The sequence below is a fragment of the Manis pentadactyla genome, chromosome 4 (assembly GCF_030020395.1).
Source record: "Manis pentadactyla isolate mManPen7 chromosome 4, mManPen7.hap1, whole genome shotgun sequence".
Lineage (NCBI taxonomy): Eukaryota > Metazoa > Chordata > Mammalia > Pholidota > Manidae > Manis > Manis pentadactyla.
In genome coordinates this window covers 29,955,099-29,969,323 of record NC_080022.1, presented here as the reverse complement: position 1 = coordinate 29,969,323, position 14,225 = coordinate 29,955,099, and the positions used below count along the sequence as shown (strand labels likewise).

Sequence of the window (14,225 nt, the reverse complement as noted above, 5' to 3'; positions counted from 1 at the left end):
GGCAGCAGAGAAGTCATTATTCCTTAATAGTATTTAACAAACTATCTTTCAATAAACACAAAATTGTCAAACTTTAAAATTGCAAAATTAATATGCTTAAAAGCCATTCTAAACCTCACCTGAACCCCCAGAAGTATGCTCCACATCCCCATCCTGAGAATCATTGCTCTAAGTTCTTCAAAAACCTTTTCCATAAGATATTCTCTTTGGCAATGTGTTTTCGTTTGTAAGCATAGGATTTTTTCACCAGACCTCAACCTGAGGTGTAACTCACCTAGGAATAACAAATTAGGGCACATGTCCACAAATCCATGATGCACCAAGCTGGCTTTGTGAACTTTCAAAAATGTCTATCAGTAGGGCAGGGACCCACAAACTTTTCTGTACAGGGCCAGAGTATTTTCAGCTCGGTGACCCATACTGTCTATCTCTGGAGATGCAGTGTGAAACCAGCCACAGATGCAAATGAATAGGTGTAGCAGCATTCCAATAAAACTTTATTTACAAATACAGGCCATAGTTTGCCTACCCCTGCTATAGGAAATAACAAAATACAGGTTCACTGAAAGACATTACTGATTTGTCATTCATCTTTTATTGTTTTCTTAGTCAAACACTTAAAAGTACAAAGTCTAATAAGAGAATGTGAGATTTTGATGTTAAAGAGGCTATTCATACTGTGAAGTTGGGAATTGCTCCCACAAAAAGGAAGGTTTTGTTCTTCAGATCTGATGACGATCACTGTAAAGAAACCTGCCATACCATTCATTCTCAGGTACATATTCTATGTCCCAAGGCTGCTGTGCTAAGTACTTTCTTTACACGGACTTTATCATCTCACATCTGAAAACAAAACCCAGTGACATAAATACAATTAACCCTCATTTTACACATGAGGAAATCAAGACTCAGAAAGTTCAGTAGCTTGGCAAGGCTCACATATGCAAATTAGTGGGAGAGCAGACTAAACTCTAAGGCTGCACACAACCAAAGGTAATTCCTTTTAACTACCAGACTAGCCAACCAATCCTCCCTGGTGGGCAGAGAAGGTTCACCATATGTTGGCCCAAATTCTTTTATGCCCTGATGTTCTTCTCCTTGGGGAGTGTTCAATAATTATCAATGCCTCAGAACCTTTTATTTTCCCTGTATTCCTCAGAACTAGGCAGGGACACTTAATCCTTTCATTCCCAGTAAGACTTTACTGAAAGAGGTAACAAATGGAATTCAGAGAAAAAAAAACTAGCTCACTAGGAATGGCTGTTCTGAAACCACAGATCCTTTAGTCCATCCTTATAGGTCTCTGTAGGTTGAACTATTCCCTGGCCTTGACCTACCTCCACGAGACAAAGACACTTCCCTAACTGGGAATGCCTCGAAATTCAAGCCCTAGAAATCAAGGTCTAGGTGAAAACTCCTTTTGCAAGTCTAAGGTCTAGCTTAAAGGTCTCTATTTTCTGTCCTAGGAACTGTCTTTTCTCTGCATAAAACACTGATAGTCGAGTCTCTTTTGAGGAGATCCCCAAACACAGCCATGGTGGTGGTCTGATCCAGTGGCCCCAAAGGGCAACCAAATCATAATAGAACAGCCTAATAACAACACTAGGTGCACTGAGTGGGTGTCTGTCATTTTTTCTTAGAGTAACATACTTTACTTCCCAGCCAGAAACCACTTGGTAGGAATGGGGTTGACATTTGCAACAATGAGTGGGCACATCACACTGATTCTGTAACAAGAAGACTTTAGTGAGGCATCGTTCCCCATTCCTGGTCCATCCTTCAGGACTTTTGATGGCCCCCACAGCTGCCCTTCCCTTGTTTTGGTGTGATTATCCCACTGTAAGGTCACTCCCATTACAGCCACTGCTATGCTCCTCTTCCAGGAACAAGTGACTACCCTGGAAAAAAGAGATGGAACAAATTGCTCTTCGAATATGAAGTAATTCTTTTAATTATTAAAAGATTACTTCTGGGCTTTAAGAAAAGTCTATAAATCTTCAATGTAATGTTTTACTGGGGAAATGGTTACAGCAGCCTCACATAAATTATTTGAAGAAATATTATCAGTATTAAGAAGGCAAGGTAAACAAATAGCTTAAGTATTTTATTTGTTTGCAACTAAGCTTGTTAACACTATATAATGAAAATGTACAAAGAATAATGTTGCAGTTTTTGGTTAGATCTAAGTCAAAGACATTCATTAATAAGAAATCTGTGAATATTCCAGAAATTTCTCTAAGCCATCTGATCAGAACAACTGTCTCTGAATATTACCTTACTTTGGAAGGTATTGGCATACATTGGAATTCAACTCAGAATTTTTTCAAAATAAGCCCTAATTAATAAAACTATTCTATATTCAAACTAAAACAATTTTAATATAACTTTCCTTTCCAGAAACAATAATAAAGAAAACAAGGCATTTTGTAAAATGTGGTCCTGAACAAGTCACAGTAAAAAATAAATGTATACTTAATTACCACCTCCTCAAAACAGAGGCCACTTTCTGTTCTTCAGCTTTGGAAACAAGGTGAAGAACAGTCGGTAAGCAACTTTGGGCAGGGGGTTGCCAAAACAAAGCTCAAGCACTTGATCGTGGACACCTCTTAGAATTTGCGGGAACCTGACCAAGGATCCGAATTCTATTTAATAACCGATACAAAGGTGAAGTGGCTCCTCCTAAGTAGCAGTGCTGCCAGGGCTTGGCCCAGCCCTCTGCTCACCTGTTATGCTCCCAAGCAAACCCTGATGCTCCTGCTCCAGGGGAGACTTTCTTTTTAGAGGTTCAGTGTCCAGGGAGCTCTTTGTGTGAATGAGGCGAGCACAGACTCCACATGGGTATTTTAAGGCTTGGAGTCAAAGTATTTTTCTAACACGGCTAGACAGAGTCCATGTTTCAAATGGCCTGTCTCCAGTTCATCCTAGTTCCTCACCACATTATTTGTAGACCTAGGACCAGAGACCTTTGCTATGTCATCATAATCACATAATATCCATCCTAACTTATGATTCATATTCTGTGCCTGGAAACAGTCCCTGTATTTAACAATAATACCTACACATAAAATGATCCACTGTTACAACTTATATGGTCACAAAACATTAATGATCTTCGGTAGACCAAGCAAATGTTTTTAACCATAACTGTTGTGCATCAAATTCACAGCCAGAATACCCCAAGATCAAAAAAATTTGCATAATACAAATAATAACTTAAAACATACACACACATATACACACACACTCACACACACTTCTTACAGAACTGTGCTTGGGGAAACTCCATTTGTTGAGTGCCACTGAGGGCATATTTTGCTAAACTGCTGCTCCAGATATTTTTGTTTGGAAAATCTCACAGTAGGGCACAGCTGTTTATTGGATGAGCAGAAAAGAAAGATATGCTTGTGGCAACCAGAAAGTTTAAAGGTCTTTCAAGTTGTATAAAATGGACCTGCAGAAACATTTAAGTGTTCTCAGGATGCAAAGTTGGAGCTGAAATGTGATATCAAACCAGTTGCAAAAAGTGTACAGCAGCCATCTCTTGAGGTCAAACCTGGTACCCAGATATGCAAAAGAAAGCTTCAGGACACATCTATAAATCAGGAATAAAAACAAAAGAGTGTAAGAATACTAAAAATATATTGTGCTTTGAAAATATTAATTAATAGTTAAGTATGATGATAAAGAGCATGTATGATATGAACTGCCACTTAAAAGGTCCTAAATTCTCAAGAATTTAAGAAACTTGGGTTCATTTCAGATATACAGGTATTTATAATTTATGCTTTGAGTAACTGGTAGATGCAAGATGTTTAGAATTAAGAAATTCTGACCATTATACTTGATAAGCTAGCTTATGGAATCAACTTTCATAAACTAACTTTCTGGAGGAAAAGACAGGGTAGTAAGTTGGCACTGGAGTCAGACTACCTAGGGTTTCAATCCCACCTATGCTAAACGACTAGCTATATGAGCTAGGACAAATTATTTAACCTCTTTTAAGTGCTATCCTTACTGTAAAATGGGGTTAATATTTCCTCTACTTGCCCCACAAGCCATAGGGTTACTGTGGCTTAAACAAACTTCATGAGGACTTTCAAGGGCTTAATTGGCACAGTTCTGGGCATGTATGTATATTTTAAGTGTTAACTATTACTTTACTTCATAGGGGGCTTTTTGCTCTCAGGAGACAAGGTATTTAGTGTCAAAATCTTGCTCTTGGATGTGGAAAATTAAAAGAAAAACTTGGTAATACAATACTTACAGCTTGTTGGCCTTGTCCCGTATCGTCGCATAATCTGATCATGTGTGAATTTCACAAAAGATTCATATTGTTCTGTAAGGGGAAAGATAATATATACTATCCTCAGAAACTATCCTCTAGCTTTTTAAGAGTCAAGTGCAGGATCACATCTAGGCTTCCAGTTTAAATTATCCACTCTTAGGCCCTCATAATGATCAGTCTAAGATCTGAGACCTATTTACTTCCTCTTGGATCCCAGAGTCAAATCCCTGGCTTCTAGATTTGGTCACTGACTATAACATTTTCCTAATAATCTTACCTTTGCTGTAACTGTATCTCTACTAATGGCTTCCCAAGACAGATATGCTCCCTACAAGCCTGCAAATTTTAGGGTATCTCCTATAGGATATGAAGCTTGAAGCTCTTTTCTGCATTCATTATTGCTATATATAACTTTCAACAACAACAACAAAAAAGAGGTGAGATAACTAGAAAGCTAGAAGAAATTCCATACTACCTATAGACAGTTCCACAGAAGTACCTTCTAAAGTGAGAAAGATAAAAGGCAGCCTGACATCTGTGAACAGTGACTTAGAGCCAACTGGTCTGAGTAATTTTGGGGTGGGGGTAGGAGAGGGGAATGATACACTAGAGCTTATCATACACATTATTAATATATTAAAGGATCAAAGAAGTTCTATTATAAAGAAACTCATTTGACTTTTGTTAAGCCATCAGTTCAAGCAGACCTATTAACATTCTGAGGAACCACGTGGCATCAGCAAAATAGGAAAACAGTATTGTTACAGAAGAAGTTGTTGCCTAACACCTCTCTGATCACAACTTGTCCTTTTTCACTGAACAGGTACTATTTTCTATCCCTGATTTAGATCCCTTCCTTTCACAAAAGGCTCTACTTGTTGCTATCACTAATCACTTCCTTTGCTTCAATAGCCTGAGCTAACCTTTCCAAGCTTTTAATGTTCCTACAACCACAGGATGTCTGACCTCCCACATCCACAAAGTGATTCCCACCAGTAAGTCTAAATATGATGACTATCCTCCTCCCAACCACCTGTTGGGACATTAGCAATATTCTAACCACCTGTTTACATGCCAGCTAGCCCAAATAACCTACTCGATGCCTTTATTCATATGGAAAATTCTCAAAAGAAAAGTTTGGAATTTTGGTTTAATTTTGTTTCAGAAATAGGAAAAGGTTTTTTCATACAATGTATAAATGAAATGTTTAGAATCACTAGGGAGTACGTTCGTATAGCTCATTGAACCTTCCTGCACAAAGTCCTACTCTTTTTCTGAGTCACCATTTACTTAACGGGTTAATCCTTACTGAACCCCATTAACAATGGCACAGCCACTACTCAACCAACCTACCTGCTAGTTTGCTAGTGAGGATCAGCTCATAGTCCTCCCGAATTTTGTCTTCATAGTCTTTTAAGAGACGCTCACATATTATTCCAACTTGTCGGAGGGTAAAGGTGGGCTGGTCCTTCTTCATCCAGGAGGAACCTGGCCAAAAGACAAATCTAGTTTATATAACATGCTCTAGTTTTAAAGTTCAGAATTAATAACTTCATGCGAACAGTCCTAGGATACAGAAATTATTTAGAAAATAAGTCTTTTTCACTACTTTACATGAACTATTTTTCAAAATCCTCTGAGTTTTTGCAATTTGTTTTGCAAAGTAAAGCTGAAGGTAAATCGAGAAGTAGGAGGAACAATGCATATCCAGGTGTGCTAGCTTATCTGCATACAGCCATAACAATCTGAGCTCATACTCAATAATCATTTGGTAAAGGACAAGAACAGCAAGTTTAAAGACATAAAGCCTCTAGTCTGGATTAGGGTAAGCATATTCAAGCATGAGAGCTACCCAGATTTCTGGAGATCATCTATACCTATATTTAACCAAGGTGGAATTATCTGTAGAATTAACAAAAACAACAAAGAAAGACAGACACACAGTCTGATTTAATTCTGGGGTAGGGTTTTGGAATCACAGGTCATTCTGTTATGGAATGGTTAGAAGTCTAACGCTTAGAAGACCAAGGGACTAACTAGTCCAATATAAAAATGACTGTTAGCCAAGTCACTGAAATATGAATGGATACAAGCAGACACAACACAACTTATCCTTAATCCCTCCTGAATCTAGGCTGTAAGATTGAAATGTCCCTAAGAGTACAGTTGGCCATGAACAACAAGGATTTGAACTACATGGGGCCACTTATATGCAGATTTTTAAATTTATTGTAAATTTTCTTTGGAGATTTGCAACAATACGAAAAAGTGTTTTTTCTCTAACTTACTTTAGCGTCAAGTGCACACACCACACAAAATATGTATTAATTACTTGTTATTGGTAAGGCTTCAGGTCAACAGCAGGCTATTAACAATTAAGTTTTTGGGGAGTCAAAACTTAACTTTGGGGAGATTTTTTGACTGTGCAGAGGGTTGGTACCTCTAACCCCTGCACTGTTCAAGGGTCAACTGTTGTTAGAAACCAAAATATCTAGCAGAATGCCAGAAAACATGGAAATCCAATTCCTGATCATGATAAAAGCAGCAGCTCTATTGGTAGCCCAGTTCTGAGTTGTTCCTCAGAGCTAAACCTGGAACCTGTTTCTTTGGTCCTCTTAGTCTGTAAACCACTTAACACCCTTAAACAAACCATTTTTGTTTAAACCAAAAATTTTTCTCTACAAATGAAACCTAACCAAAACATCTAGCTAGTCATTATTTGTAATTGTTTCTCCACCCATAACATATTCTATTACCTCAAAATTGTATTACTAAAATCTCAAGAGAAAATTAAGGAGAGACTTGCTAGCTATCACCATTGAAAGGTCTATCATTCATGTATGTGCAAAAGAGCAATTAGAGTTAAAAAACTGAGGTGAAATTAATGTAAAATAAACCATTTTAAAGTGAACAATTCAGTGGCATTTGGTATTGTCACACTGTACAACCACCACCTCTAACCTAGTTTCAAAACATTTCTACCACTCCAAAGTAACACGCCCTTACCCACTTAGCAGTTTCTTCCCATTCCCTCCTCCCCCTAGCTCCTGGCCAACACCAAACTGTGTTCTGTTATGAGACAATTTTTAATCAAGATAATTTTTAACTATTAGAACTGTTAAAAAGTATAACACTTTGTGAGGAAATAGTCCTCTACTGTTAAAGGAGACAGAGTTCACCATCAATGGAGATGTTTAAGCACTGGTCTGTTGACTATTTATAGTGATATTGTAACAAGCAAGACTGGTGGCTGAACTATGTGATCATGAAGATCCCCTCCAACTCTGAGGTTCTATTTTTGAGCACATCCTCTCTGACCACCTGTCAATGTCACAGAGCAGGGGTGTCACTAACTTTCTGAAATGATGGAAATATCCTATAGTTGTGCTAATACAATAGCTACATGTGGCTACTGCATCTGAGCAATTAATGTTAAAATTTTATTTTAATTTACAATTAAACAGACATGTGACTAAAGGCTAAAGACATTGCAATTATAGAGAGTACTCTTGTATTGGGTGAATGGAAGCCAAATAAAATGAAAGGTCTTTTCTGGGATGGAAGTACAGCATGGAGAACATAGCAATGATTCTGTAACATCTTCCTATGTTGACAGATAGTAATTGCACCAGTAACGTAAGCATTTAATAATATGGTAACTGTTGAACAACTGTATTGTATACCTGAAACCAATATAAGACTATATATCAAATATACTTCAATAAAAAAAATTATCAAAAGTCTTTTCCAGCTTCATGACTCTATGGTTTTAAATATGTAAATAGCAATATAATGTATACACTTTACTAATTTACTAGTTTAGATAAATTCTGGATTAGGAAACCACCATTTTAAGTACCATGTACCAACCCTTAAATGGACTATGCACACTAACTGTATGCTTACCTGGAGAACTTGGTGCTGTGAGTGCTGAGGAGTGAGGCTGACTTTCTGAAGTACAAGCTTCACTTTGATTAAGAACAACTTCTAAATGTCTCCACCTCTGATAACGACTATATTCTTGCTTTATGTTCTGAAAAATTTGCTCTAATAAAAAAGAAACATACTTGAGCATTCTCTTTTCTCATTTCTTCAAACTTCTTGTCCCTCCCATTATTCCCCCAAAGTGTGTCTCTCTTCTTGCTATTTCAACAGCACAGAGAATAGCAGCTATTTTGGCGTAAGCCACCCAGATGGTTCTCTTTGCTTGCTTTCTGTGACAGTGAAGACCAGGTCCACTGTCTGTTGTAGGATTAACTAGTACAACTTAAAAAAAATATGTCCTTCATCTAATAAGGAGCTATTTTTAACCTACTTTAAGTTGCAAAATTTCACCAACTATGGTATTAGGGGTGATTCTCCTACCATCCAAGGCCTAACAATGAAGCTCTTGTCCCACTTAGGACTCAAAATCTTTGGGGAAGAGACAGCAGAAATCATTATGTTCACAGCCTGGACTTGATGGGGCAGGGGGCAAGACCTGAGAATTTTTGCTTGGAAATGATGATCAGGGCTTAGAAAAGTATTTTTCTGATCCTACAAGAGGCAGTATTCAGTAGGATTCAGATTACTATTCTGAGTCAAGGTAATCATAAACCAAATTTGCTAATGCTACTAAAGGGAGTCCTGGACACACAAATCCACCTTGAAGTATACTTCCAGAGACAACACAGAATCTGGAAGGATGTGCTTTTCAAATTTTTTGTTTCTGTGGTAGAATATGTGTTCATTTTCCAGATAATAAAGCCACCTAATCAAAAACAAAAACTAGAAAAATTATTACCCCCATTTCAATGTATACTTGGCTATAACCAAATTTTTTTAATAGAGACAATTATTAGTAATGCCATTTTGCTTCTTACTTGCTGTGTGACTATGACCTTGGGAAGTCATTCAGGATCTTTAGCCTAGTTCAATATAAATGTTAAATGCCTACCTTATAAGTTGTGAAATTAAAATGTTAGTAATACCCACAAACTGATACAAACTCAAAGTAGCTCCAAACATAGCTGAACTCCATTTCACTCACTCTAAACACTGGATCAATGTAAGATTAGCAAAGCTTTCCTTTCAGAATGCTATGAAGTTCATATTTTAAGATCCCTGAATTTATGAAGTCTTCACTTCATCTTTAAAATGTCTTATTCTCCAAGCACATACTTGCCAGACTCAATACAAGGATGTAAGGAACTGCAAAGACATGAAACAAGAAAGGACAAGTATGAGGACAATGCTCATGAGAACAGAAGGTCTTTGTAAACCTCTAACTGCCTTCTGCATGGCAAAGTGGACAAAATGGAGATACAACACTTTGAGGACTAGTAAGTCCAAGAATCTAAACATGGTACGCACAGGAGGAAAAAAAAGTATAAGTGATTTTCTTCCCAATAAGGCCTCATAAAAGGGGAAAGGGCATTTTTTTTTTTTTTGGTATCATTAACCTACAATTACATGAAGAACATTATGTTTACTAGGCTCCCCCCTTCACCAAGTCCCCCCCCACATACCCCTTCACAGTCACTGTCCATCAGCGTAATAAGATGCTGTAAAATCACTACTTGTCTTCTCTGGAAAGGGCATTTTTTAAAAAAGAAAAATGCACATTTCTTTTTTCAGTAATTTTAATATTTGCCTTTTATTTTAATCCTTGCCTGCATTATTTGAGGTTGTGCTTCCAGGTTAAATCAGACTAAGCCCATCCTCGAACTTCAACAATGGTGCCTAGATGCTATAGATCAAAATTCAAACTATTAAACATAGCATTCCATGGTTTCTATTACTTGGCCCTAAGTTATTTTTTCCAGTTCCATCACAACCTAGTTGCACTAAACAATCCTTTCCTTAATTTACGGTTTTCTGGCCTTTGCTCAAGCAGCTGCCTTTTGTTTGAAATGGGGCTGTCTCACTACCTCCAACATTACTGAAGACCCAGCTAAAATGCCACCTCAATCTGAAAGTTACTCCCCAACCCTTCAGTCACGATCAATTAATTGTTTTGCATCTAGACTCATTCCATGTTTATAAATACCTCCCCAAGGTTAGCAACCTCCTTCTATGCCTGGTATCCACCCAGCTCATTTTAACAATAACTTAATTTTACAGGCCCTTTCCACAAAAAGTACTGTATCCTTTTTTTTAAGTGAAGTAAAAACAGTTTGAGAACTTTACAATCCTTGAGATAACTAGGTTATAAAATACTGATTTTTAAATTTACTTGTTACCTTTATTCTTTATTTGTATAACTAGTATTTCCTCCCCATTCCTCCTTTTTAATCCAGAAGGCATCTTCCACTTAAGCCAAAGCATCAACTAATTAATCATTCATACTGTTTCTTTCATGTCAAATCGCATTCCAGTAAGCACTGATCAATGTTTATAAATGAGTATTTTAAATATTTAACATAAACAAGTTTGACATAAATGACCAAGAAGGTAGTTTGCATGTAGTACGCAAAAATTCAATTTTAAGATAAAAAGTGACTCTACTATACCACTTGCCATATTGACACTTCAAGTTCAGTACTAATTTATTAAGCATTTCCTATCATGTGAACTACCACAACTAGCTAGAGGATAGTACTGGAAGAAATAAAACATTTACATAAAAGCCATGAAGATAGACAAGACAAATACTAATTTTATTTTGCAGAAGAGAGATCCAGAAAGATTGTATGACCATCCTGGCTATTTGCAGGAGCAATGGAAGAAAAAAACATCACTTCAAGTGTACATTTATGCCCCTTACTTTTAAAGACCTCTTTATAAAGAACTTTTGCAAACGTTATTCATTCAGTACCTAAGGCTTTGCAACATTACGTGGTCTGGGCAATTTACTTACTGAGCTTAGTTAGTCAGGTAATGGATGGGAGACTTTAAAAAATGACTGTATTTGGATTAGCAAATAAAAGAGGTCATGATGGAAAGCAAGGATACATTACAGCCACGTGTGGAAAGGGAGCAAAAGAATACTTTGAGGAAAAAAATGTCTAAAAAATTGAGTAGGTAAGATATGGTTATAGTTGGTAAATCCTAAGAATGCCAGGATAAAGAAACGAACATGGGTGAGGATATAGTGTCTGGGAGAGCGGGGCTGGCAACTGCGGGAATCTTGGTGAGGATGTGAGCTGAAATCTGCATTGTAGATATGCAGGGAAGGGAGGAAATAAAGCCCAAAAACACGGGTTACTGAAAAGAAAGAACGATGTTAAGGCAATTCCAAGGTTTTGCTTATACTCGAGGAAGAGGAAAACACAAAGAACGGACTTGCCAAAGTCCGGTTCTGAGATCCCTCCACACCCCCCAATTTTCGGGAATCCTTTTAAAACCGCTCATCAATTCTAATGCACTTTCCCCCCTCTACTCCTGGCACAATGGTTAGATTTTTTTGTTTTTTAATTTTATCAAACCAGCTCTTCCTTTTCCTTGGCCAATGTGAAATCCCTTATCGAAGGACAAGTCTGACACGGACAGTTGTATTTCGGAATCTCAGTGTTTAAGGATTCTAAAATTCTGGCTAACGACCTACCGATATCAAACCGTAATGGTACAAGACAATAGCCATACAATAAAAGGACACGGCCAGTCTCTTAGAAATAGGTTGAAATCGGAATCCAAGACTTCTGCGGCTGCGTTTGGTGCCCAAAGACTTCTGTAAATCAGCTATCCCTACAAGCTATAGTCTAGTGCAAAACAGCACACACTCGGGCCCCTTTCCCAGGAACCCGACCCAACCCCCATCCTTAAGGCCGGGTTCGTGAGTAGAATCCAATTTTCCACGGCCCACTGGATCCTCAGGGCGGCTCTGTGCGGGCCCGGGCAGCGGAGGCAGGAGGGGCTTCGCGGCCCGGGAGGGCCCCGAGAGGCCAGGGACATTCCCATCTTCCTCCCGCTGCCCACCCCTCTGGGATCTCCAGCTCTAGGAAAACCGAAAACCGATAGTGGCCCCACTACCCCTCCCGGATGTCTCCCATCCCCGGAAGCGCCCAGGCCCAGCGGCACCCCAGTTCCCTTTTCTCTGGGAAAAGAAGGGGTCTGTGTGTGAATTAGCCTGGCGTCCGTATCCTATCGCCGCCCCCCAAAAGATGCCTGGGCCTGGCTTCCTGCCAAGCCCGCAGCGTAGGTTACCCGGGGTTGGGAGGCGCCGCTCGCCGCCGGGCGGGGCGGGCTGCTGCAGAAACGGCGGTGGGGTCTGCGTCTGGAGCAGCGGCGGCGGCGGCTCGGCGTCCGGGGGCCTGAGGCCCGGAGTGGGGCCGGGAAGGGGGGCACAGCGCCGCCGCTTCGGGGACCCAGGGCTCAGCAGCGCAGCCTCGAACTCCATGGGCCGCTTCAACGTCGCCCCGCACGCCATGTTGCTCAAGGGCCAGGGACCTGGAGCATACGCGGGAGCAACTGCAGCCCAACCTCCAGCTCCCCGGCGGAGCTCGCAAGCCAAGCCGGCTCCAATGGCGCCTCCAGCACCCGGCAGCGCCGCTGGCCCCGCCTCCCGTGACGTCACGGCCCCGGCCACCGCCCGGCAGAGGGGCAGAAGTCGGAAGAGGGCCGCTCTGGGAGGTCAGTCAGCAACGTCCCAGCCCGCGGCGTCCCCTGCTGAGGAAATGGAACGGTCTGGGCGGAGAGCTTGGTCGCCAAGCAACGTCGGGAAGGCCCCCACCCCCGCCTCGGTCCCTCCCAGGGTCCCCTCTTCCCCTCCTCCCCTCCCTTACCGAGCAGCCGCGCTGGGGTGGCCCCTCAGGTTTTCGCACCTGCGCGTCCCTGGCGTGGGGGAGGGGGAGTTTGGAGTGGTCGGTCTAGAGGGCGTGGGGGTCGTTTTCTCCCGGTCTGGTAATCTGCTTTGTAGGCCGCTCTAGTCTCTGTAATAAACCCTGAGACGTCCTGAAAGTATTCCCCTGAATCCAGGGAAGTCCTCATTTAAACATAACCGGAGATCTGAGGGCAGTCCACCACCCCCATGAAATACTGTGTATGGGGAATAGATGACCCACATCTTACTTAGTCAACTCGTCAAAGGGCTCTCCTACTTAAAACAGTATAAAACAAACAGAAAAGAACCCACGGGCTTAAATCAACACTGGCTCAACATCCAAGTGTTAGAAACTTCATCTGATGGCTTATTTGCCAGTCACCCCATGTGTGCTTGCCATCCCCAGCTCAGGTACTTCCTCAGGTCTATCTGAATTCTTCACAGCATTGTTGGCTGTAAAGTGCTTTTGATAATATGGAAAGATAAAATAGGTAACAGAAGAATTCCGCTTTCAGAAACTGTATGTGCTTTTATGTAACTGGGAAGCAGGTCCAGTGCTTTCAACAGATGTTCAAAGGGATAGGTGATCGAAGAAAGGTTAAAACCTTTCTATAACGATTCATATACATTAAATAATGATCATGCCTCCTGGAATCTATCTGCTTCAACATACCTCTATTATTTTACAGAACAGTTGCAAATTTCAGATACTCTCTTCTAATAGGCCATTAGCCAGATCAATTTGCCCCAATAGTAGAGTATGGGCATACTATCTCAGTCCCATTCTTTGTCCCTTTTCAGTTGCTTTTTTTCTGGGTCCTCCTCAATTTCTCCAAATCTTATAAAGATCCAAACATAGGTCAAGTTTTTTTGCATTATCTTTGAGAAATAGAAATAATTCAGAAATGACTAAGCATACCAGATGTTAAATTAATTTTATCCCATCTCTTTTCCATAGGATGTAAAGGAGATTTGTAATAGGCTAGAAAACGAGAAATAGAACATTAGGGCCAAAGAAAAAGGAGATGACAATTATCTTGGGGCTAACCATGACTGTGACTGAATCTGAAATTTGGTTCTGAGTTCCTGGCTGCTCAGGGAAAAATACAAACAGTACATGTTGAATAAATCTTGTCATCTGAAAGGAATCAGACCATCAGAGTCGACAGATGAGATTATTTTCCATAGCACTAAATTCTA

General features: G+C 40.1%; 1 protein-coding gene across 2 annotated transcripts; it reads right to left on the bottom strand.

Annotated features, from left to right (window-relative positions):
• Positions 1–2,089: 2,089 nt before the first annotated feature.
• AKIRIN1 (akirin 1) lies at positions 2,090–12,798 on the bottom strand. Of its 2 annotated transcripts, XM_036876568.2 has the most exons (5): positions 12,410–12,798; positions 8,192–8,332; positions 5,639–5,773; positions 4,265–4,336; positions 2,090–3,592 (listed from the first exon to the last, which is right to left on the bottom strand). In XM_036876568.2, exons 1-5 carry the CDS (start codon positions 12,630–12,632, stop codon positions 3,582–3,584), a joined length of 582 nt encoding a protein of 193 aa, XP_036732463.2. In that variant the 5' UTR covers positions 12,633–12,798; the 3' UTR covers positions 2,090–3,581. The 2 variants fall into 2 exon arrangements, with proteins under 2 accessions (XP_036732463.2, XP_057356010.1); XM_057500027.1 differs by lacking the exon at positions 8,192–8,332 and having other exon boundaries at positions 12,410–12,797.
• Between the last annotated feature and the right edge of the window lie 1,427 nt (positions 12,799–14,225).